This window comes from Mus caroli, unplaced genomic scaffold (assembly GCF_978045245.1).
Source record: "Mus caroli unplaced genomic scaffold, Mus_caroli_1 scaffold_6, whole genome shotgun sequence".
Classification (NCBI taxonomy): domain Eukaryota; kingdom Metazoa; phylum Chordata; class Mammalia; order Rodentia; family Muridae; genus Mus; species Mus caroli.
The window spans coordinates 24,475,692-24,501,459 of NW_028227261.1; the positions used below are offsets into that span (position 1 = coordinate 24,475,692).

The 25,768-nt window shown below is 46.2% G+C and overlaps 1 protein-coding gene across 5 annotated transcripts in view; it reads left to right on the top strand.

Moving 5' to 3' along the window:
• Positions 1-25,768, top strand: part of Wdtc1 (WD and tetratricopeptide repeats 1) — a 59,347-nt gene that overhangs the window by 10,789 nt on the left and 22,790 nt on the right. For 2 of the 5 annotated variants that reach the window (XM_021159604.3, XM_021159607.3), the window contains exons 1-3: positions 1,947-2,360; positions 17,100-17,242; positions 18,859-18,942. In XM_021159604.3, the coding sequence (XP_021015263.1) occupies positions 17,195-17,242; positions 18,859-18,942 (132 nt within the window). In that variant the 5' untranslated portion in view covers positions 1,947-2,360; positions 17,100-17,194. Of the gene's footprint in view, positions 1-1,787; positions 1,860-1,946; positions 2,361-7,246; positions 7,265-17,099; positions 17,243-18,858; positions 18,943-25,768 lie in introns of those variants that run through there. The other 3 variants (XM_021159605.3, XM_029476267.2, XM_021159606.3) reach the window with 3 other exon arrangements.

Here is a 25,768-nt window from a genome sequence, read left to right on the forward strand (position 1 = left end):
AGGAAGATGACACTTATACACATAAATCAATGTTTTTCTTTTTAAATAACGACTAGTAATGGATTAGAAATATCTAAGTTTTGATGCTGAACTCTACTCTTTGCTGCCTGATTGTGGGAGTGTTGTTTAATCCACTGGAAACACTTGAGAAAGATGCAGGATAAATATTAGCTACTTTGTAGCTTTATTGACCCAGTCACCCTAACGAAGACTGTAGGCCTAAAGCTAGGACCTGTGGATACATGATGTCAAGGCCTTCAAGTCTTAATATCTGTGGAGTTTTTGTTTTTTTTGAGACAGAGTTTCATGGTGTAGCTCCAGCTAGGCTGGAACTCACTGCTAGCCTCAGTTAATACAGGTCCACTCACATCTACCCCCACATAGTGGAGGTATGTGTCCAGCTGAGTATTCTCTCTGTCTCTCTCTGTCTCTGTCTCTGTCTCTCTCTCCATACAGCAAAGCAGGAAAGGTCAGGAGGCATGCCCCACAACTTTTCTAGAAGATGAAGACTGACCTGAATTCACAAGGGTAGGATCTTCTCCAAAGAGAAAGAAATCAGTTTGGACTAATTCACACAAGTGGTCTGAACAGAAATGAGCAAAGACCAGACACTTATGGGAAGAGAAACTTAGGACCAGTACTTTTTTTTTTAAGATTTATTTATTTATTTTATGTATATGAGTACACTGTAGCTGTACAGATGGTTATGAACCCACATGTAGTTGCTGGGGATTGAATTTAGGACCTCAGCTCACTCCAGTCAGCCCCTCTAGCTCCAGAGCAAAGATTTATTTATTATAAATAAGTACACTGTAACTGTATTAGAGGCACCAGAAGAGGGCATCATATCTCATTATGGATGGTTATGAGCCACCATGTGGTTGCTGGGATTTGAACTCAGGACCTTCGGAAGAGCAGTCAGTGCTCTTAACCACTGAGCCATCTCTCCAACCCAGGACCCTCTTAAGTGCTAAATGTTTGTACTTAGTCCCGAGCACTGCCTGGTTTCATTCCTTGTTTTCTGACCAGTTGTGTGGCCCTGGGCTAGCATCTTTTTAAGCACTTTATGCTTGTTTCCTCTTTTTAAAAACATAGGAACAATTGTATCTATCAAAGAGAGCATGCCCAACACAGTGAAAATAAAAGTGTTATTAGTTGGACGTTGGCATCCTGTGTACCTACCACTCTAAGTTAAGAGAAGAGAAACGAAAAGTGATTGCAATGCTTTTGAGTTGAAGCTCCTGGTCTCTCTCCCTTAAGTTATCTTTACTGCCACCTTTGTCACCTTGGAACTCCCTTAGAGAGTAGGGTGTCTCCATTCTGACTTGGAGCTTGAAAGTCAGAAGAGCAGTTACTCGGCCAGTATTAGATAGACCTTGTCTGCCATCAATCTGGGTTCCTAGAGCTCCCAGGTCACTCAACATAGGACCTTTTCCTTCCAGCGCCTGAAGATTCCAGCATGGAACGTGTAACTTCAGCAGCCCCCTAGAGCAAGAAGGAGCAGGCTGAGGCTTTGCTCTGGGAGGACTCAGGGTCTTAGCCTTAGGTGTCCCCTAATTTACAGCATCAAAGGCAATTTTTGATGAGCTCTTAGCCCTTGGAGGGTCTGTACTGGACCTGGGAGAACATGTGGAATTGGGACTCAGAAAAGGTGTAGTGGGATGGGAGGTGCGTCCAGGTAACTAATGGTAACCGGGCGGGGCAAACCCACGCCGCAGGACCTCTGCGATGGCGAAAAACTACGACTCCCATGATACTCCAGAGCTGAGCCCCGCTTTTCCGCCCGCCCACTGACTGCCGTTCCCGCGAGCGGTGAAGCCGATTGGCCCCGGCAAAGTGGGGGGCTCCCCCGCTAGCAGGTTAGTGGGCGCCACCGGCAGCAGACGTTGACCGGGCGCGCGATGGAGGGGGGGGTGGGGGTGGCAGGGAGGACTAGGGCCCGCGCTCACTATTCAGGAAACTGCCGAGCGCCATCGCCGTAGCGTAGCCGCAGACCGTGAGACGCGGGGCCGGCGCGGAGACTGCGTGGCGCAGGCGCAGTGCGGGACTTCTCCTGGGTCCCCAGACAGCTGGAGGAGATAAACAGAGGAGGAGGGAGGGGAGTGCGTGTGTGAGAGCGCGCGAGGGAGTGTGAGTGTGTGTGAGCGCGGGTGTGAGGCGGTGCGCAGGGGCGGGCGGAGGCGCTGTCCGGCCCCGGCCAGGCGCCGGGCGGGGAGCATGGGAAGAGGCTAGAGCTGCCCGGGTCCCCAGCCCCCTTCCCGGGATCCGCACCCCTGCTCCCGGGAGAGGGGCCGGGCCCCCCGGACCGACATGGGCTCCTGAAGTTGCTCCGCTGCTGGTCCTGGGAAGAGACCTGACAGGTACGGGTCGCCGCCGCCCCATCCCCGCCGCAGACGTCGAGTCGGGGACGGGCTCCCACAGCCCCGGCTCTGGGGCCGTCCGCTCTGGGCCGGTTCCCTGCTTGGGGGCCTGAGCCCGATCGCCTCGGGACTCCGGGGTGTCCCGGGAAGGGGTCAGGCCTCGGCGGCGAGGAAGGGCAGAAAGGGCCGGGGAAGGAAGGCTAGCAGAGGACTGGCTGGGAGGTCGGGGGTGGGAAGGCTGTAGGAGTCCCTCAGGCTCCACCGGGGCAGAGGTAGAAGTCGTCCTATCACGGGACTTTTATTTATTTATTTATTTATTTATTTTTTGCGGAGTTTTTGACATCTGATCTGGTGCCCTGGTGCCGATCGCACTCAGGAAGAAAGGGGCAGGTGGAAGTTTCAAGAGGTCAATGACCTGATCTGCTCTTTCCGTGTCTCTCTGCCTCTCTTTTCCTCTCTTGCTCTCAGTTTCTGTCTCCCCCATACTCCTTTTCTTTCTTTCTCTCCTTCTTCCTCTCCGAGAGAGAGAGAGAGAGAGAGAGAGAGAGAGAGAGAGAGAGAGTGAGTTAGTTTGTTTTCAGGCTTCTGGCAGTCGCAGATGCCTTCAGTGGCTCATCCTGGCACCAAACTGAACTTTGCCAAGGTGTTTGCATCATCATCGACTGTAGCGCTGAGTACAAAGGGTCTCTGCTTGGGAGTGGGCTATTAGTACCCACTTCAAAGGGTAAATAAGAATCGGTAGAGATAAACTGCAAACCCACAGGATCTCTTTCTGAAAAGCTTTAGTGGAGCGTCCCTTCCCACGCCCCACGCCCCCCCCTCCCAAGCCGGGTGATTGGAGTTTCTTGGCGACTTACGGTTTGCTCTCCACTGCAGGTGCATTACCAGGACTAATAATAATAATAATAATAATAAAGGTATGAGGGTTTACATGCGATTTATCTGAGCAGTACAGACGATTTATCTTAGCAGCTGAACGTGACTAATTTCTTGTGAATGTCTCTGGCGTTCTTAAATCTCTTGAGGTAAATGTGGTGGTGGAGCAACTTGAAAGTTTTGTTCTCAAGTTTGAGTTTAGAAGCTGAGTACTGTGACTGTAGCTTTTCCATTCCTTCCAAGGATGGGGTGGATGATCTGATCGGGATAAAGTGTCAGATAAGCTTTTTTTTTTTTTTTTCTTTCATGTGTGGGTTTTAAAACAAAGTTTCATGTAGCTCAGGCAGGCCTTGAAATCATCATGTACTTCATGCTGGCTATAAACTATTTTCCTGCCTCCAAGTCCCAAGTACAGGGATTAAGTGGTATAATGCTATTACCCTCGGCCCCAAAGTTTTTTTTTGTTTTGTTTTGTTTTGTTTTTGTATTTTGGAGATAGGCTTTCTCAATGTAGCCCTGGCTACCCTTGCATTCAATCTGTAGACCAGGCTGGCCTCAGACTCACGAGATCTGCCTGCCTCTGCCTCCTGAGTGCTGGGATTAAAGGCGTGTGCCACCATACCTGGCTCCAGGTGTTCCTTTTTAAACAAAGCCTGCGAGATCTCTTTATGAGTCTACCTACTGAGACCCAGTCTGAAAACCCAAGTATAAATAAATAAGTAAAGCCTGAATCAGTTTTGAGAAGAAAATCATTCTGGGGAACTTCTGAGGCAACGATGTTAACATTCTCTCTACCTAGGGCACAGGTGTGCTCACTGCTCTCTGCTTAAGTTGTGAGTGGGCAGGCGATGCTCAGTGAGTGAGCACCCTTGGACTAGTTCTGGTTTGAGTTCTGTATTTTATTTTCTTATAAGCCTTGTATCTTTAAGAATTAGGATTTTGCTGTTGACTATAATACCCAAGTATTTTTAAAAATTTTTGTTTTAGTTTTACATGTATGAGTCTTTTGCCTGCACGTATGTATGTATGTACACCACATGTGTGCGGTGCCCATGGAATCCAAAATAAGGTGACAGGTTTTCTGGAACTGAAGCTACAGATAGTTGTGAGCTGCCATGTGGGTGCTGGGAATTGAACCCTGGTCCTCTACAAGAGCAGCCAAGGCTTTTAATCACTGGACCATATCTCCGGGTCCTCCAAATCTTCTAAAACAGACCAGGGATTAGTTAGCAGGGTTGACTCTGAGGCTCACAGTTGATTTCTTCATTGTTAAATTGTATTTCGTTTTTCTCTTCTTTTGAGACAGGCTCTCGCAGTCCAGTCAAGGCTTGCCTGGAACTCCAGGCAGATCCTCCTGCCCCAGTCTCCTGAGCTCTGGGATTATAGGTGTGAGTCAGCATGTCTGGCATAAATAGTTGGGGGTCTTTTCTTTTAGTCTATTAAATAATTTTTAAAATTATTTTTATTTTATATGCATTGGTGTTTTTGCCTACATGTAGGTTGGTGTGAAGGCATTGGGATACTGGAGTGACACACGGTTGTGAGCCGCCATGTGGGTGCTGGGAATTGAACCCTGGTCCTCTGGAAGAACAGCCACCTCTCCATTCCCCTAAAGGATGCTTTCAGTATAGATTTTTTTTGAATATTTATTTATTTATTTATTATTTACGTGAGGATACTGTAGCTGTCTTCAGACACACCTGAAGATGTTTACATTACAGATGGTTGCTGGGATTTGAACTCAGGACCTCTGAAAGAGCAGTCAGTAGTGCTCTTAACCCCTGAGCCCTCTCTCCAGCCCCTCAGTGTAGATTTTAAGCATGAATGTTAAGAGGAGGAAAGAGTGCTTGGGAGGAACACGCCTCAGAGTGGATGGAGGCTTCTCTGAGAAAGTTGCCTCTCTTCTGTTCTTGTTTGTCTTGGTTTGGTGTTGGCAGCACTGGGCCTTGAACAGTGGGTGCTGGGAATTGAACCCTAGGTAAGCTCTCCACACCACAGAGCTATATCGCCTGTTACCCGTTTTTGTACTTAGGCTTCTTTTTTAAATTTAAAAGTGAAATATATTACTCTGTGTAAGAGTACGTGCACGCAGCATGTCTGCTGCACACATATATGCAGGTACTGTTATATATGCGTGTATGTCCCATTGCTTCTGTGAGACGATTTTTCACCGTCCTTCACTGTGGGCTCTGGGGACTGAGCTTGGTCTCTTAGGCTTGAGCTCACTGAGCCACACGGCTGGCCCTTTATAAGTTTTTGAGATAGGCTTTCCATAAGTTGCCCATGCTCGACCAAATAGTCCGTGCAGGCCTTGAACCTGTGGTCTCCTAGCCTCAGTTTCGTGAGCAACACTGAAGTTGGAGGCCTGCTTCTCGGCCTTAGCAGAGTTGCTGTATTTCCTTGGTACACTGGAGACAGCAGTGGCTGTTCGATACTTGTTTTATTTTTCTCTCTTTAAACTTGAATATGTATGCTGCATGTATACTTTTGCATCTGAGACAGCCCTGGACAAGTGTAATCTAGTGATAGTTGTTTAATGCCTTATCCTGTTTCTTCTTTCATGCTTACCTTCACAGAGTCTCCATTACACCTTTGGGCTGCTGCTGTAGATGGCTAGACCCACAGAACTGGTAGACTGTGCTTTCTTCTTAGCTGTTGTGTATTAAGAAAATCGCCACCAGAAACCTATCAGCACCCTTATTGTTACGAGGTCACAATTTGGGTGATATAAGAAACTTACTGAAGCAGGGCAGTGGTGTCACACGCCTTAATCCCAGCACTCAGGAAACAGGGGCAGGCAGATCTCTGGTCTACAGAGTGAGTTAGTTCTAGAACAGCCAGGGCTACACAGAGAAACACTGTCTTAAAGAAAGAAAAGGGGCTGGAGAGATAGCTCAATAATTAAGAGCACTGACTGCTCTTCCGGAGGTCCTGCGTTCAGTTCCCAGCAACCACACGGTGGCTCACAACCATCTGTAATGGGATCTGACGCCCTCTTCTGCTGTGTCTGAAGACAGCTGCAGTGTATTTTTCCTGTATATAAAATAAAGAAATAAAATCTTTAAAAAAAAAAAAAAAGAAAGAAAGAAAAAAAGGAAAGGGGAGGGAGGGAGGGGAGAGAAGGGAAAGAAGAAGGGGGGTGGGGAGAAAATCTCTTAAGTTAACGCACAGCTACTGCTCTGCGATGCTGTGCGTCCTCTAACTGTGGTTTAGGAGCCCAAGCTGCAAAGAGTAAGGCTCAGGATGGGGACCTGGTGCTTGTCCTCAGATACATGAAGGATTGTCATTCTGTCCTTTAATCCTCATGAAGACACCATGAGGATTAAAGGACAGAAATCTCTTAAGAGTTGGTTGGCTTTGGTTTGATTAAAAAAACAAAAACAAACAAACAAACAAACTCTTTTGGGGCAGGGGCAAAGTATCAGGTAACCTTGGCTGGCCATGATCCTGTTTAACCTCCAAGTACTCAGAGATTCACCTGCCTCTGCTTTCACAATTAAAGGCAAGAGCCGCCCCTCAAGAGTGTGATAGAGGGTTAAAACTTTAATCGAACTAACCAATCTTTTGGTGTCTTAAACTGTTATCCTGTGAAAATATCCAACTGCTTTCTCTTTGATCCGTAAAAAGGTGACATGAATTGATTTTCTGCTTTATCCTGGACCCTTGCCAGGCACTTTGTCTGAAATACCTCACTTAATCCTATCAGAACCCTGTCCCCCCCACAAGGCCGACATGATCATTATTCCCACCTGAAGAAACAGACTCCACAAAGTCAAGAAATATGCAGAGGTTACACAGCCAGGAGTGGTGGGGCTGACCTTCGACCAGGAATGATGTCCATAGGTCGAAGCTCTTCTCTGAGCTAGAGCTGCATCTCCTAGTCCCTAGAGCGAGCAAGCTTGTGAGGGTGCCCGCTCTGTGAATGGGCTGACGAGGACCAGGATAGTATGTGCTTTTGCCTGGAGATCCTTGGTTCCCTGGGAGCGAGGCTTGGACTTAGAGGAATACAGTTTATTGGCTTCCTTCGGGTGAGTTCAGGCCTTAATAGGGGAACCCTGGAAGCCCTGGGCTAATTCTTTGTACTATTAGTAATAGCTTCAGACTCAAAGAGCTTCGTGGCCTTACTGAGCAACACCTAAAACCTTGAAACCCCAGCAAGGGAAGGGGGTAGCCAGCAGGTCAGAGCATAGAAGGCTCTGGTCTCAAGAACAAACAGGCAGCTAGGTGGGCCTGGTGGGACAGGCCTCCCGTGCCAGTTGCTTGGGAGGCTGATCTGGGAGGATCTGCTTAGGCTCCAGAGTGAGTTCAAAGCCAGCCAGCCTTGGCAGCCTGGTGTTGAGGATGGAGGTCAGTGGTAGAGGATCTGAAGTCGGTCCTGGCCAGCTTGGTGCTGCTTAAGGAGGGGAAGACTAGAAATGTCCAGACATTCTTAAGTGAGGGTCAAGGGTCACTGTTCCCATTTTTATATTAAGTACCTTCTTTTAGGATAAGCAAGCTCACCACTGCTAGAGCCAGTGCCAGAGCTGGGTGCCAAGAATAATGACCCTTAATCCTCCCTGCAGCCACCAAGGGAGGGATTAGCCCCGTTTTCTTGGAGTGGGGGTAGGGTTGCAGAGTAGGACCTTGCCCAGGGTGTTACCCAGTGACTCCCAGGCAGTGGTAGGACCAGAACCTAGTACACTTTTATTTTCACGCAGAATAAAACTGCTTATTCTTGAATGGTAGCCAGTCTGTTTAGGAAGCTCCTTCAGTCAAAAGGCTTGTGCCTGGGTGCTGGCGGCTCTCCTGCCTGCCTCTTCAGACACATCTGTATGTGACTGAAGTGGCAACTGTAAAGGAAGGACGTCTAATGCCATCACCTTCCTTTCCCTTGGCCTTTCAGGAGCCCTAGGTTAGAGAGGGGGAGCCTCCGGGCCTTGCCTACAGAAGGCGGGAAACTGTGGCAGGATTTGGAAAAGCACAAATTAAAGATCAAATCCAAGGCAGGGTTTGCTCATGACCCCTGAGTGAGGATGGCATTTATCAGAGCACGCTTCCCTTTGCCTGTTTGTTCTCTTCTGTTGCTTTATGCTACGTATGCTTCGGGCCCAACAGAAGTCAGATTGGCTAACCACGGAGAGCAGTGCTCTGAAAACTCAGGAAAAATGTTCACACAGCCCAACTGTCATTAGAAATCTCATTCAGGCAGAGGCGATGTCAAGGTGAGTTTCACTCAATATTTGCCAGGAAGTGAAGCATTTATTTGGATAAGACCTCCACAGAAGACACTTGTGTCAGACTCCCATGAGGTTCTGTGAGGCAGGAGACTCGGAGGTGTTTCCAGAGAGGCTCTGTGCTGATAGGACAGAGCCTGCTGAGTGTAGACCCCGCTTCTCTCTAAAGCTGTCCATGACATGAAGTTGAGTGCATTGCATCCTGCCCCTCTCCCCCTTTTATTTGAGACAGGGGCTTTCTATATAAGCCCGGGTGCCCTCAGCTTCCATCTTTCTGTCTCCATGACCTAAATGTGGGGTCTGTGAGCCTACACTGAAATAGGCCTGTGTTGCTATGCCAGATTTGGGGTGGGGTTTTTTTCTTGTTTTTTTTTTTTTTTTTTGGTTGTTGGGTTTTTTTGTGTTTTGTTTATTTGGTTTTTTGGTTTTGTTTTTTTTGTTGTTGTTGTTGGTGGTGGTGGTGGTTTTTGGTTTTGGTTTTGGTTTTTTTTGGTTTTTTTGGAGGCAGCATTTCACTGGGTAGCCTCTGCTGGCTTCAAACTCATGATCTTCCTGCCTCAGCCTTTTTGAGTGCTGGAGGAACAAGCATGGGCTGCTACTTCAGCCTGAAGTAGCACTCTTGAATTTTATTATTTGTTTGTTGGTTTTTCAAGACAGGGTTTTCTCTGTGTAGCCCTGGCTGACCTGGAGCTTGCTCTATAGACCAGGCTGGCCTCGAACTCCTGAGATTCCCCTGCCTCAGCCTTGAGTACCAGGATTAAAGGCGTGCGCCACTCCTACCTGTATAAATTTGTGTTTTGTTTTCCTGTGAGTGTTGGTACCGTGGTGGAATCAGAGTGCCACACACTGTTAAACAGATTCTTCATTGGGAAGCCACACCCCAGCCACGATAATTTTCCCTCCTTGCTTAGCTCTGAAGAATGGTAAGAGATAAAATTTGTTTTAGGCAGCTGTTTGGACATGGTCTGATTAAAGATCGTAGCAATAATTGTTTTGTGACCAGTAGCCTGGGGTCTGGTGTGAGACTAGGTTGACTCCCCACTTAATAACTTCATGGCTGTGATAAATTAACTTTTCTGTGTCTCAGATCCTGCATCTGGGATAAGAATAACATCTGTCTCATGGGATTGCTCTAGGGGTCTGCTGTAACACATGTAAACTGCTTAGAATGCTGAGAGAGTATCAGTCAGCGGCTCACTTTCAAGCCTTTATTCCTGCATTCTCCCATCACTGGCTACCCTGCACAGGAGCGTAGGATCCGGTTAGGAAACCGAGGCTTAGAAATGCAGTGCAGAAAGTAGGTACGTGCAGTGGTACCCTTTCCCCTGTAGGATTGCTCTAGCAGAGACACCACTGCAAGCAGAAGAAAAGGAAACTTATATCTTTGCACAATGCAGAATGTTGAAAGGAGTCAGTTGTTACTTGAGCTGGAGGAACCTCTGGATTGTGGGAGTGGCATGTCCAAGGACTTTGGAGGACGTGTGATTGAGGCTCCATCTTTCTCCTGCAGCTAAATAGCAGCATCTCCTTGGAATCCAGTTGGTAGAAGTGGTTTTGTAGCTCATCTACATGTGTGGAAGTTAATCCTGTCTTTTGACCTTGTGGGTCCCAGAATTGGAGCTCAAGTTGTCGTAAAAGGTGGCAAGTACCCTTACCCATTGAGCCATCTTGCGAGCCCTTTTTTGTTTTTTGTTTTTGAGATGGTTTGAATGAGAATGGACCCCAGGCCGGGGGCGTGGTGGCGCACGCCTTTAATCCCAGCACTCGAGAGGCAGAGGCAGGCGGATTTCTGAGTTCGAGGCCAGCCTGGTCTACAAAGTGAGTTCCAGGACAGTCAGGGCTACACAGAGAAACCCTGTCTCGAAAAAACCAAGAAAAAAAAAAAAAAAAAAGAGAATGGACCCCAGTAGGCTCAGATATTTGAATGCTTGGTCCCCAGTTGGTGGAATTATTTGGAAAGGATAAGGAAGCGTCGTCTTATCGGAGAAGCTGGGTCACTGGGGGTGGGCTTTGAGTTCATGCCATTTCCAGTTAGCTCTGTGGATCAAGATATAAATTCTGAGCTACTGTAGCTCTGCACCCATGCCTGCCTGCCTGCTGCCATGATGATGTAGCTCATGTAGCCCAGGCTAGCTTCTAGCTGACTCATACTGAGGCTAGCCTGATCTCTACCTTCCTCCCAAATAATGGTACTCTAGGTGTGCACCACCACTCCCAGTTTGTATCTCTCATTCTATGGATGGGGACAGAGTGCGGGGTCTCTCTACGTTCATCTCAGTTAAGTCAGAGGCTGGTCTAGAGCCTAGGATCCCAGCCCAGTGGACTTTCCTCAGCACCACAAAATATGCTTCAGTCTTCCTTAAGTGGGATAATAATATATGTAATAGCCAGGCGTATGGCTTCCTTGTGGAATTGTTGTGAAGCACATTAAAAGCCTGAACAAAGGCCCTCTGGTAGGCAGACTGCATCATGTGTACACAGGAAGCCACACAGTTAATTCAGTAGTAGTCATTGGCACCTGCTCAGTTCACAGTCAGACTTGGGACCATTAAGAGATGAAGCAGGTGAAGGGCTGGCCTCGAGAAGCCAGAAGCTGCAGAGTTTATGGAGGAGACAGGAACAGTTAAGGACCAGCTTTTGGGTTGAGTTGTGAGTTTGAAGTAGAAAGGAAGAGAGTCTGAAATACCAGAAATGCCCTGACATCAAAGTTACAGTTTAGCATTTTTTTTTTGCTTATTAGTTTTTCTAATTTTAATTATGTGTATGTGTCTGTGGGCATGTAAGGAGCCTAGAGCTATCTAATTCCCTTTGGACTAGAGCTATAGGTGGCTGTGAACTCAAGTCCTCAGCCAGAGTACACCCTTAGCCTGCTGAGCCAGGTTCCCAGTACCACTCCCAGCTGGTATCGCCGTATATGCTTAGACCTGATTGTTTAAATGTGTGGCGATATCAGGTTTTCTATTTAACTAATCAGTATCCCACATTTGAAAATTCCTGTATCTAGAAAGAGTTTATATTCTTTGTTTGTTTTTGGTTTTTTTGAGACAGGGTTTCTCTGTGTAGCCCTGGCTGTCCTGGAACTCACTCTGTAGACCAGGCTGGCCTCAAACTCAGAAATCCGCCTGCCTCTGCCTCCCAAGTGCTGGAATTAAAGGCCTGTGCCACCACTGCCCGGCAAGAGTTAATATTCTTATTTATTTTTAACTAGTTAAATTTTTGAGGAGGGTCTCTCTACTGTCCTAGACCTGTGTTGTTCAGGTTAGCCTGCAGATCTGCCTTCCTGTGCCTTGCAGGTGCTAGAATTGAAGGCGCCCTGCCATGCCCTGCTATGCCCTGCCATGCCCTGCCATGCCCTGCCATGCCCTGCCATGCCAGTAAAGCTTTCACTCATTCTTTTCATGATGGAGCTCAAACTCAGGGCATCGAGCATGGTAAGCGTGTGGCCCCCAGAACTACGTCTTCTTTGTTTATTTTATTTTTTAAAGATTTATTTATTGTTATATGTAAGTACACTGTAGCTGTCTTCAGACACACCAGAAGAGGGTGTCAGATCTCATTATGGATGGTTGTGAGCCACCATGTGGTTGCTGGGATTTGAACTCAGGACCTTCTGAAGAGCAGTCAGTGCTCTTAACCACTGAGCCATCTCTTCAGCCCCCACTACATGTCTTCTTAAAGACTGTTACTCAGTCATTTTTGAGGCAAGGTCTCTTGTAGCCCCATCTATGACGCAATAATAACTCCCTCCTGAGGAAGAAGATTTGGTTTGGTTGATTTTTAGGTTTGAGACAGTCTGGTGGAGCCCTGGTTGGTCTGGAACTTGCTGTGTAGCTGAGAATGGCCTCAGTCATCCTGCCTGTGCCTACAGAGCTTGATTTCAGGGCTTGCACGTGTGCACACACTTCTACACAAGACCTTTAAAATTCTTTCTTTCTTTATTTATTTAGAGACAAACTCTCAGTATGTAGAACCAGCTGGCCTCCAACTCATAGGTATACCACTGCCTTTGGCTACTAAGTGTGGGAGTAAACGTGTGTGCCACCATACCCAGCCTTGGAGAGAAAGAGTTAAAACTCTTATATGAAGAACTCCAGTCCTTGTACATGCTAGGAAAATGTTCTACCCTGAGCAATCTCCTCAGCCAGGAGCTTTCTCACAGATGTTCACAGCATTTTTGACATCAGGTAGTGGATGAACACAGTGGATATCATAAGTGTAGTGCAATACTATTTAGGCATAAAAAGAAATGAAGTAGTGATAGCAAAGAGTGGAAGGATCTCAAAGTTGTGATAATTGGAAAAAGTCAGATCCAGAGGCCATATGTTGTTAGTGAATCATCTGGATTAGGTAGATGCGTGAAGACAGTGGAGGCTGGTGCTGGCCAGGTGCTGGGAACAGAGGGGAAATGGGACTTGTATATTTGCTGGCTGTGGGGTAATGGGAATGTTCTGGAACAAGCTAGGGGTGGTGGTTGCACACCACTGAGTGTCCTAGATGCTGCTGAGTTGTTCCACAAAAGCTATATCCATCGGCCATCGTCTATTCTGCCATCTCTTCCAGCCTAAGCAACTGTTAGTTAACCTGTTCTCCATTTACAAGTTCTAAACACTTGATATTAAAAGGATTTGAGGATTCGATCATATGACATCATCTTTCCTTTGGATAGTTTCAGAGTTTATTCTTTGGTTTGTGAGCTGGTGTATGCACGTGTGTGTTGTAGGTATGTGTGAGTGTGCCTTAGAGTTATGTATGGAGGCAAGAGCTCAACTCGGGTGTGGCCGACTCTCTGTACATGTGTATGTGTGACCACTATCTGTGTGGTTACGATCATGCCAGGACATGTGTGTCAGAGGACCACTCAGGAGAGTTCTCTCCTTCCACTGTGGCTTCCCGGGTTAAACTCAGGTTGTCAGGCTTGCATACCAAGTCAGGCTTTCCCCACCTCCCCACCCCCCAACACACACACTTTTGAGATCTAGTCTAGGCCAACTGGCTAGGAAGCTCCTGGAATCCCCCTGCCTCCCACCTCCCAGCACGAGGGATTACAGGGGTGTGCTGCCAGACCGTGGCTTCTGTGAGCTCTGGGAGTTGAACTTGTTAGCATTTTACAGATATGCAAGCTGAAACTCCTGTGAAGGTTCCTGTCTTCCTGGCATATAGAGGGGGCTGGAATTCATGCCCAGTATGTGTACGATTATACAAGTGGGTGTGCACATGCCCTGGTGTGTAGAAAGGTCAGAGAACAACTTCATGAAGTTGGTTTTCTCCTTCCATGTTACATATGGGTTCTGGGAATCAAATTTAGTTAAGTTCATTAGTTTCCTATCCTAGTAGAAGAAAGTTTCCTAGAAGTCTTAAGCTCAAAACTTGCAGTCAGGGGGCTGGTGAGATGGCTCAGTGGTTAAGAGCACCCGACTGCTCTTCCAAAGGTCCAGAGTTCAAATCCCAGCAACCACATGGTGGCTCACAACCATCCGTAATGAGATCTGGTGCCCTCTTCTGGAGCGTCTGAAGACAGCTACAGTGTACTTACATATAATAAATAAATAAATCTTAAAAAAAAAAAAAAACAAAACAAAAACTTGCAGTCAGGATAGGGTTAAAGATGCCATGCTAGCCATTTTAGGCCCGAGGGAGAATACCTTCAGAGAGGTGTAACATCTGCACAGAAGCACAGCTCATATTTCTGTTTGAACATTATGTCATGTGTTTTCCTCTGTGCCGCTGGTGTTCTACAGTGCGCTTGCTCCTCCTCTCATGGATGTCTGTCAGGGGTGGCCTTGTAGCATCCTATTTACAGTTCATAACCTGCCAACCTTTGTCCTCTAGGTAGAGAAAGTCTTTATTGGACTTTCATTTTCTATGAACAAATGAACAAATTAGCTCTCAATGTTCTTCCAGTGCTGAGTGTGAAAGTCAGGGTGTGGCATTTTACCATCCCGCCTCAGAGCGAAGAGTCCATGTTCTCCTCTCTAGTGACTCCAAGCTGCCACATCCTTCCCTATGGTTAATGTCCTCCTGTCTTCTGTGATTTCTTCTAAGACAGAAGAATAAATTAGTATAACTAAGATTCAACTAATCCTTCCAAGTCCAGCTCATTAAAATTTTTGATAAAATTCTTGAAATTATTTATCCCAGCCAATATTTAATTTGCATACTGCATCTAACAGAATTCTCGTTGGTGTTGTCTTCTCTCATGTTTGATCCTGTATGTCACTGCAGTTGCCAACTTCAGGTCCCTCGTTCCTAAGCTTCTGTGTGTGACTTGTTGACTATTTCAAGAATTGTGACTGAACACTCTAAATAAAAATTGGCCATGACTTCATCTACTCATTTTAAAATAAGTTTTGTTTTTTAGTTTTTTTTGGTTTTTTTTGGTTTATCGAGACAGGGTTTCTCTGTGTAGCCCTGGCTGTCCTGGAACTTGCTCTACTTGCCTCAAACTCAGAAATCTGCCTGCCTCTGCCTCCCAAATGCTGGGATTAAAGGCGTGCCCCACCACACCCAGCTTAAAATAAATTTTATTGATCCAGTTCTGTATGGTTGAGAGGTTTTTGTTTTTGTTTTTCAAGACGCAGAGTTTCTCAGTGTAATCTGCCCTGACTCTTCCTGGACTTGCTTTGTAGACCAGGCTGGCCTCAAGCTCATAGAGACCCACCTGGCTCTGCCTCCCAAGTGCTGGGATCAAAGGCGGGCATAACCACGCCCACCATGTTTGAGAGGCTTTTGGATGGGACTAAGCAGTCTGTTTAAATCTGTATTTTTATTTTCCCTCTTGACAGACTTGTTTCCTATGCTCCTCACTTCCTCCTTTGTTTCTTTCTGTCCTTCCAAGCCACTTATCCGTCCTCACACACACCACTCGCATCCCTAACTCTGAACTGTGTCTTTTATCTCTGTAATCTCCATTCTAACGGCGCTTCAGACTTGGTACGCACTTACAACTGCTCGGAGGAAACTCATGAATAAGTAACTAGGATTTGGTTGGCTCTTTGCATTCTCACTGTGGCAATCACTCTGGAAAAGAACGTACCATTGTGATTAAGGACATGGTCTTTGGAGTCACATAGGCTTGGGTTCCAGTCTCCTCACTTCTCTTCCTGTGCTGTGGTTGCCAGGGAAAGTAGTACCTTTACGCTCTGAGCCGTCTTGATGACCTGGGAGTATCATTCCTCAACTCTCTGTGATGTTTTATGGCAATACATTCCTAACAGTGAGAACTTGTCGGTTTTTCCTTCGACAAAATCTGTGCTGCATACTTAAGCTTTCCTCTTGCATCTTGTGTTTCCTTTTGCTACATGCTAAAGAATTGGACTGCTTGTTCTTTTAAACAGAATTAGATGATAGGAGAGTAGCTTGGAGGGGTGACAGAACAAAGGCTAAACTACCCAGATGCCACAGAAGACTGTCTTTATTCAGTCGAGGCTTGACCGTGGTCGTCATATACTCGCCTAACATTTGCTTGGGGCTGGGGAATGGCTCAGCAGTAAGGAGCAGGAGTTGCTCTTCCAGGAGACCTGGGTTTGGTTTCTAGCACCACATTGATGACAACTGCCTGTAACTCCAGCTCCTGGGGGATCTGACTCCTGGCCTCTGCTGGCCTGCGCTCATTGCGCATGCTTACACAGAAACACACACATAGTCTAAAATAAAAATTAAACCTTAGGGCTGGAGAGATGCATCAGAGGTTAAGAGCACTGGCCGGTCTTCCAAAGGTCCTGAGTTCAATTCCCAGTACCCACACGGTGTCTCAAAACTGTCTATGAGATCTAGTGCCCTCTTCTGGTAGGCAGGCAGAACATTGTATACATAATAAGATAAATAAATCTTGTTTAAAAAATTAATCTAAAAGAAAAATTACTGGATGGGTTTGGAAAGATTGCTCAATGATTGAGTTCTCCAGAGGGTGCATGCTCAGTTCCACACTCCTACATGGTGGCTCACAACCACTGTAGCTGCAATTCCTGGGGAGCCGATACTCTCCTGGTCTCTTCTGGTCTCCACATAACGCACAGACATACGTGTAGGCAAAGTACTCCTTTACTTAGACTTAAAACATATTTTTAAATTAAAAAAAATTATTAAGGCTGGTGAGATGGCTCAGCAGGTAGAGCAAGCCTAGTCACCTGTGTTGGAGTCCTGAGACCGGAATAAAGGAAGGAGGAGAAAGGGACGACCAATTCCACAGAGAAGTCGCTGTCTCCACAGAGACAATAGTAGCAGTAATAGTACTTCAAAACTCTTTGCTGGTTTATTATGAAGGATTTTTCAAAGAACACAATGTGGAGTTCCCTTGTGTCAACTCTCTGGAACATTCCCTTGTTGAGGCTTTGTCTGTAGTGCTGATGTGGCTGTGGCAGGGTCTAGCCGAGGCCTCAGTGCTAAAGTGACTCGACAGTTCAGATGGTTTGCCACAGGTCTGTGGAGGCATCGTGACTCCTTCAAGTGCTTGCTCGGTGCTCCCCATAGTTGTATGTCACAGTGCTCCCATCTTTCCCCATTCAGGGGTTCTTCAGTGCAGCGCAGCAGGGCCAATCACCATGCTAGAAGTCACTGAGTGGGCTGGTGGGCTGCCTTAGCAGTGGGTCTGGCTTTTGAAGGCACCTGGTCCATTTCCCGAGGCTTGATGGATGTTTTGTTTCCCTCCTAGGTAAATGCTTGTCTTGTGGACCTGGGCTTGGCTGGAATGTGCAAGGGTCTTGAAGATCCTTCCGTAGCTTCCCTCTGTTGAACTATTAAGAGAAGATGGCAAAAGTCAACATAACTAGAGACCTCATTCGTAGGCAAGTCAAGGTAAGCGGCCCTTCCTCCCACCACGGTGGCGCTCAGACCCTCACCCATAACGTTGTTTTTGTTGTTACTTCATTGCTTTTCTCCTGTTAGGAATCATAATGGAAGTGTCCCTGTTTTCCTATGGTCTTGGGTGACCCCTGTGGAAGGGTTGTTCCCCCCACAGAGGGATCATGACCACAGGCTGAGAACAGCAGCCCTACAAGATTCACTTAAAGATAAAAAAAAGGCCAAAAACTCGTAACAGCCAGCCAGCTGTAGAGTTGGTGACTTACCTCGTCTTAGAGCTTGCTAGTAGCATACCGGGGATGAGTTCAAGGTCATCTGCCGCCTCCGGCTTCATGGAGGCTCCCGTCTCTACTAGTGCCTCCATTGCTAAGATTACTGTAGGCTGGTGAGCCATCGGTGTAGAGAAGGAGTCCATGGGGGCGAGCACACAGGAGCATAGGTGATAGATAGCCTCTTCACAGCCTCAGCTGGAGAGTCCATCATGGGAGCCGCAGAGGCTGAGAGTTTAAAGCAAGGCACATGCGCCTCCAATAAGAACCCCACGCTAGACGGGCAGTGGTGGCGCACATCTTTACACTTGGGAGGCAGGTGGATTTCTGAGTTCGAGGCCAGCCTGGTCTACAGAGTGAGTTCCAGGGCAGCCAGGGCTACACAGAGAAACCCTGTCTTGAAAAAAACAAAAATAAATAAATAAATAAAACGAACCCCAAGCTGGTGTTTTGAGCGCCATACACTACTGCCCTGAGTAGTGAAGCCACTTACAGACTGCATGAGTTGCTTGCCTGTGCTCTAGTCTTTTATGCATGGTGATACATACCTTTAACCTCAGCCCTCAGGAAGGTGGATCTCCATGAGTTCAAAGCTAGCTTCATCTACATAGAGAGTTCCAACTAGGGCTGCATATGAGACCCTTTTTTCAAATACAGAATTATCCACCGAAGCATTAGGCTTTGGTGGTCGTGTGGGTGAACTGGATGGGCTGAGTGTAGTGTGGGCGCTGACAGGAACCAAGTGCTTGGTGTGTCTTAGTCTGTCTTACCTTGGGTCAGAGAACCTGTTAGGTGAACCTTTATGAGGTTCTGGGGGATTTTATTGGACTGGGTGGCCTTAAAGACAAAGAACTATTTTTAGAAGTTCATAGCCCGTAGGTTACTTTGGTGTGTGTATATGTGTGCCTTAACTGTGTGTGTCCTAAAGATGACCACCTGCCATCCTAACTACACAATCTGTCCTCATCTGTTTTTTTTATTTTTGTTTTTTGTTTTTACCTTTTCTGTTTCTTACTGTGTCCAGCATAGGGTTGAATATAGAAAAGTTGGATATATTGGAGATTAGAGAGGTCGGCTCGCTGTGTTTAGAGTACATTGCTCTTCCAGAGAGCTCAGATTTAATTCCCAGTGTCCATATGGTAGCTTACAACCGGCTATAATTCTATTTCCAGGGCATCTGACACCCTCTTCTGACCCCTGTAGACACCAGGCATGCACATGGTGTCCAGATGTGCATGGAGACAAAACATCCATGCACATATACTAAATTTTTTTAAAAAGGTAGATACTAAATAATATTGAATTGAATCAAAGGTAATATAAGTTTGTGTTTGTTCCCAGGAGCGGGGTGCCCTGAGCTTTGAACGGCGATATCATGTCACTGACCCCTTTATCCGGCGGCTGGGCCTGGAAGCAGAGCTTCAGGTAAGAGAGCCAGTTTGCAGCCTAGACACACATATCCTGCTTTCCATCCTCTCTGCACGCGGACGTCCATCTGCTGCTCAGGGCTGGAGTTACAGGTGTGGGACACCACGCTTAGCTTAGGTGTGGGGTGAGTAGGTTGGTGTCTTTTTCTTTTCTTTTCTTTTCTTTTCTTTTTTTTTGGTTGGTTTTTTGAGACAGGGTTTCTCTGTGTAGCCCTGGCTGTCCTGGAACTCACTTTGTAGACCAGGCTGGCTTCGAACTCAGAAATCCACCTGCCTCTGCCTCCTGAGTGCTGGGACTAAAGGCGTGCACCACCACACCCGGCTTTTCTTTTCTTTTTTGCTTTTTTTTGAGATGGGTTTCTTTGTGTAGCCTTGGCTGCCCTGAAACTTGATCTATAAACCAGGCTGGCCTCAAACTCAGAGATCCTCCTGACTCTGCCCCAGGAGCACTAGAATTAAAGGTGTGAAATTCCCAGCTTGAGTTCCTTACTATTATACTTCAGTGAGTTGGGTATATTATGCAGTCATCCCTGGATATGCTTAGGGGGGGGGGGGGTTTCTAGAACTTCCCACAAACAAATATCTTCAAGAGCTCCCAGGTTTGTTTGTTTTTGTTTTTAATAAAACAATGTATCTATTTACATATAACCTACAAACATTTCTGAACACACCAACTCTAGATTGTTTATAATGCCTAATATAATGTAAATGCTGAGTAATAGTTGATAGACTGTATGCATGGTTTCCAAGATGATGAGGAAAATGTGTATATGCAGCTCCAGCTGCCATAATCCTGACTCTTGTTTTCCCTCTGTGCTTGGTTCAGTCCACCCATATAGAAGCTGCCAGTACTGGGGCCGGTCACATGTCTCACCTCTCTCCGTTTGCCTTTATTGTCCTTCTCTTCTCTTTTTTTTTTTTTTTTTTTTTTTTTTTTTGGTTTTTACAGACAGGGTTTCTCTGTATATTCCTGCTGTCCTGTAACTCACTTTGTAGACCAGGCTGGCCTGGAACTCAGAAATCCGCCTGCCTCTGCCTCCCTAGTGCGTAGATTAAAGGTGTGTGCCACCACTGCCAGGCACTTGTTGCTGTTTTGATGCAGTATTTGTAGCCTAGATTAGCCTTGAATTTACTTATATGTATCCAAGACTGTTATTGAACTCCTGTTGGAATTACAGGTACGGGCTACCATTGCCTGCTTTTGATGCCTTTTATTCCATTTTGTTTCTTGTGAAAATGAGCGTAAATTCAAATTAGATTAAGTCAAGTTGTTATGTCACAGAAGTGCCATGGGCTTTATGTAAGGTGAGCCTTAAAATATCTTGTGTTTGTGTGTGTGCGCCTGCGTGCGTGCGTGCGTGTGTGTGTGTGTGTGTGTGTGTGTGTGTATGCTGCTGTGAACATTTATGCACACATTTTTGTGTAGAGGCATACTTTTAGATCTCTCTCGATGTACCCAGGAGTAGAGTCGCTGATTTACATGGTAATTCAGTATTTGATACATTCTTGAGCCAAGACTTCATAGTCTACCCCCAACTGCCCTTGAGCTTCAAATCCTCTATCTCAGCCTGCAGAGTGCTGGGATTAGATGCATGCCCCACAGCCACACCTGGACAGCTACATGGTTTTGCATTTATTTGTTGGGAATGTATTCTAAGACTGTTCTTGAACTCCTGGCCTGCACACGGGTGGAGGTGAGATGACAACTTGGAGTCAGCTCTCTGTTCACTCACTTTTCAGTTTCCCATGCAGTTCCCCGGAATCACACTAAGGTCACTGGGCTGGGCCTTGCACTGCGTGTCCCCCATCTCCACCCTCTTTTCTTCCTCATTAGGCTTCCAGTGTTGTATCTGTGGCATCTCTGCTGACTCCGAGTCATGGAGATTTATATTTGTGCTTCTTCCAGGTGTTTTATGGTTTTAGAGAATAGGGAGTTGGTGGAGGGCAAAGTTAAGGTCCCTAAGGGGGTTCACACTTCATTCTTAGGGTTCGGTTGTGATCTCAGCCTTCAATACTGAGGGGCTTCTCCCCACCCTGACGCTTCAGTCTTCGGTTATTCATGGTGGTGTCCGGAATCAAGCAAATACTGTACCACTGAGCTGCACCCCAGACTTGATTATTTTGAATGTCCAGTTGTCCCAGTACCATTTGTTGCAGAAACTGTTAACAGTGTCTTGGCACTCTTAGCAGAAATGGAATTTTTGTTGTTGTTGTTAACTGTCAACCCATGCCATTGATCAAAATATCTGTTCTTATGCCAGTACCACTTTGTAGCAACTTGGGAAACTAGGGCATGCGAATCTTCCACATTTGTCCTTTTGCGAGGTTGTTTAGCTCTTCTAAGTCCTTTGCATTTCCATAGGAGTCTCAAGTGTACTGCCACCTGTGCTTATAAATAAAGTTTTACTGGAGCACGGCCACACTCATTCATTTATGTATTGTCTGCCTGTGTTAGTGATTCAACAGCAGAAGTGAATGATTCATACAGAGACCATATGGTGTGCAAAACCGAAAATATCTATTGTTTAGCCCCTTACAGAAAAAGTTGTCTACACGTGCTTTAGATATTGAAGTAAATTGGTGTTTCAGTCACCCGAGAACAACAGTATGAAAGCACCTCTAATTCCTTCACACGGTCAGGGAAGGAAGATGTGCTGTGTGCAGTGTGTGGCTTACGTGCCAGCAGTATATCTAGACCCTGGGAGAAGAGTGTAGCAGTGGAGACGGCAGTATGGTTCCTGCCTTTCAGAGACCTTCTCTGACCAGTACAGTACATTTGCAGTATGTCCCACATCTGTGTTTTGTTGTTGTTGTTTGTTTTATTTTTATTTTTTTGAGACAGGGTTTCTCTGTATAGCTCTGGCTGTCCTGGAACTCACTCTGTAGACCAGGCTGGCCTCGAACTCAGAAATCCGCCTGCCTCTGCCTTCTGAGTGCTGGGATTAAAGGCGTGCGCCACCACACCCGGCTACATCTGTGTTTTATAGTCTTCTCAGCACCTAGTCACTCCCTGACTGCCCTGACTGCCCTATGTGGGGTTTCCTTTCTCCCTCTAGAGTTCCATAGCATTTACAGGTAGAAGAATTTTATGCTAGGTGCTCAGTGAGTACAAGTACAAAGGCTGCAGGGATGCAGACAGATGTAGGCTTAGTATAAGGGAGGAGTCTGTTGTGAGGTACAGTACTGCCTGGGACATCAGAAATTGATGCATGTATATAGCTATAGAATATAGCTATAGATAGATCATTCTTCATGATAGTGGTGATTTATTTGTTTTGGTTGGTTTGGTTTAGTTTAGTTTAGTTTGTTGAGACAGGATTTCAACTGGATGTCCTGGAACTCACTCTGTAGACAAGGCTTTCCTTGGATTCAGAGATCTATAACTTTAATTTTTTTCAAATCCTACTTTTAATGATGGTTCTTTTGTTTTGTTTTGTTTTTTGTTTTTCGAGACAGGGTTTCTCTGTGTAGCCCTGGCTGTCCTGGAACTCACTCTGTAGAGCAGGCTGGCCTCGAACTCAGAAATCCACCTGCCTCTGCCTCCCAAGTGCTAGGATTAAAGGCGTGAGCCACCACTGCCCTGCGGGTTCTTAAACATTTTAACCCCCCTTTTAACCCATCACCCACCAGAGGTAGTAGAAAAGAAAGGATGGGGGGTCCGGGGAGGGGGAAGTGGACCTGTTTAGAAAAGTTCTTTGGAACAACTTCTGTCTGTGTTGTCTGGAAATTGGCAGTTCAGTTTACAGATTAGCAGTGGCAGCTCAATCCACTGGAAAACATTTGATGGATGCACCAGCAGTCCAGTTTGGTAGAGTCGGGTTAGGAACAGCAGTGACACACCTAGCAGAGACAGCCAGGCCTCAGCCTTTGCACGAGTCAGCAGGAGGGACCAGGAGGATCGCCAGGAGTTCTGTGCCTCTCTCAGGGGAGTGAAGATCAGAGAGGCCTACAAGCATTGCACAGCTATCTGTATAAACAAGCCAAGCTCAGCCTCTGTCACTGTCTTTCGAGTGCTTTTTTATATGCCCTCCAAATGTTAAGTGTTCAGCATATGTCTTGCCTCAGCTCAGGCATCCAATCAACACAAGGCCTTGAAGGCAGCAGGACACTTCAGCACATCACCAGAAGTTTTTTGGTGCATTTTTTTCCCCCTGGGTCCTAACAAATGCAGCTTAACTACACAATGCAAGGCAGACCTATACGTGTGTGTGGTTAGCAAAGAATCCTCATCACGTGTCCTTTCATGTGCTTGCTTTAGCAGAACAATCCCCTCTTTTGTATCTGCTGTAGCTAAATGTTCCTTCATGAGTTTGCCTGCCTTAGTCTTTGACCTGTGTCCACTTCAGGTAAACATTCCTTCACGTGTAGGCAAAACACCATCCAACACAACTGACTTTTCAAAGAGCCTTCAAGTTTCCATTTCTGAGATCCACCCGTATCTGCCTCCTGATTTCTGGGACTAAGGGCGTGTACCACACTGTCCGGTCCAGGAGTAGTGACTGAACCGAGGACCATGCATGTGCTAGGCAAGAGCTCTACCATTGATGGATAGATAGATAGATAGATAGATAGATAGATAGATGATAGATTATAGATAGATAGATGATAGATGACATTGGTCAATATTTCCTTTTTCTCTTTTCCACTCCTCTCCCCTTTGTAGTGATGCTTATTAGGTCATATTCACACAAGAGTTATTAATGTCTCTGAAGCTCAGTCTTACCTGTAGGAAAATATGAGATCATAACTAAATATCTGCAGTTCTACCTAGCACTATGGTACATGGGTGCTAGCTAGAAAGTGTTCTCACGTCCTTTGGAAGAGCAGTCAGGGTTCTAGACTACTGAGCCATCTCTCCAGCCCACTACATTATTTTTTTGTTTGGTTTTTTTTTTTTTTTGAGACAGGATCTCTATTAAATCCTAAGTGTTCTAGAACTTTCTATGTAGATCGGGCTGGCCGCAAACTCACAGAAATCCTCCTGTCTCTGCCTACCAAGTGCTGGGGATTGGAGGTGTGTGCCACCACACCTGGTCATCTACATTATTTTTTGAAACAGGGTGTCTCTCTGAACCCGGAGCCCCTGATTAAGGCTAGACTGGCTGGTCGTGGAGATCCAGGGATCTGCCTGTTTGCCCTTCCCTCTACCTGGGTCTGTGGGTTGGTGCCACTATACCCAGCTGGATGCTGCCTGTCTGCCAAACCTGAGCACATTAATCCACTTGGTGTGAGAAGAAAATCAACTTCCATGAGGTGGTGTCCTCTGACTCCCACACCTGTGTCATGGCGCATGTATACAGACACAGACACTAAATAAACAGATAGGTCTGGGGAGACCTAGATGACTCAGTGGGTAAAGGCCCTCACTACGAAGCCCAGAAGGAAAGAGCTGGCTTGAGAAAGTTGTCCTTTAACCCTATATATGCACTTTGGCCCAAAAGCTCCTCCCTAGGCCCAAAAGCTTCTCTCTAAAGGTAAATACATAAACATAGTTTTAAAAAAATACTAATTCTAGTATTAAGATAAGGCAGAAGAATTGTGAATTCAAGGCCAGCCGGAGCTAAATATCAAAGTCTTGTCTCCAAGCAGGGATGGGCTGGCTAAGAATTAAGACATGATACACACACATAGTAAATGAAAAAAGAAAAACCCACAGTGAGTGCTTTGAAAACAAAAACTTGGTATAGTTTTTAAATAGCGTATTTTATTATTATGTGTATTAGGTATAGCATGTATACCTAATAGTATATGCTAGAAGAGGGTGTTGGCTCTCACAGAATTGGAGTTCCAGGCAGTTGTTAGTCAACATGTGGGTGCTGAGAGTCAACCCTGGCATCTGGGAGCCCTGCACTCTCTCTTCACCTCCTGTCAGCTCCTGTTTCGTTTTTGTTTTTAGTTTTTTAGTATTTTGAGGTGGTGCCTTGCTGTGTAGCTCTGGCTGGCCTCAAATTCTCTCTGAGATGAACCTGTCTCAGCCTCTCAAGTGCTAAGATAGAGCTGTTTCGCCACAGCTGGCTTACATTACAGGTCTGTAAATCAGACCTGTCTAACACAAATCTCACCAGGCTAAAAGAAGGTGTTGGCAGCTCTATCCCTCCAGGAGGCTGTAGGGTAGAGTAGAATTTCTTTTCTTGCTATTCCCAGTTTCTTAAAGTGCTACAAGTCTTGGCTCCTGGCCCTTCCTTCTGCTGCATAGCCAGCAGTGGCTGGTCCGGTCCTTTCACACCTCTGTGTCTGATCCTCTGTAGCCAGCACACCCAGCTATCAATTTAAGTGTTTATGTAACTGCATTGAGCCTACCTGGATAGTCCAGGATCTCATGCCATCTCACGGTCCTAACCCTAATCATATCTGCAAAGTTCTTTTTGTCACTTCAGATATTAGATGTTTGCAGGTTTCAGAATTATGGCAGGACATCAATAAGGGACCATTATTCTGCCTACACCAGTATTCAGCTTTGCCCTCACTATAAGCAGCAGTCACTCGAGGCCATTGGTGCTCCATGATTAAGCTGTGGCTTCAGGCACAAGGATAGAAATGATTTTGACTCAGATAAAGGTGTGGGGTTGCAACCAAGTGTCTGAGAAGGCAAGAGGCCTTAGGTCTACAGGGGCACTGGCAGCCTGGAATGTACAACTGAGGTGTCTCAGCTGGGAATTAGGTGTGTCTCTACCTCTCAGTTCTCCTCACTAGTCCCACTGGACAGATGCATCTAGTCAGTTAAGCAGCAGATACCTGCTAGACACTGTAGCTGGCTTCGGAGACACAGTGTAATCCGAAAAGCCTGCTTTCTCAGGCCTATCTGGTGGAGGAAAAGTCACAGA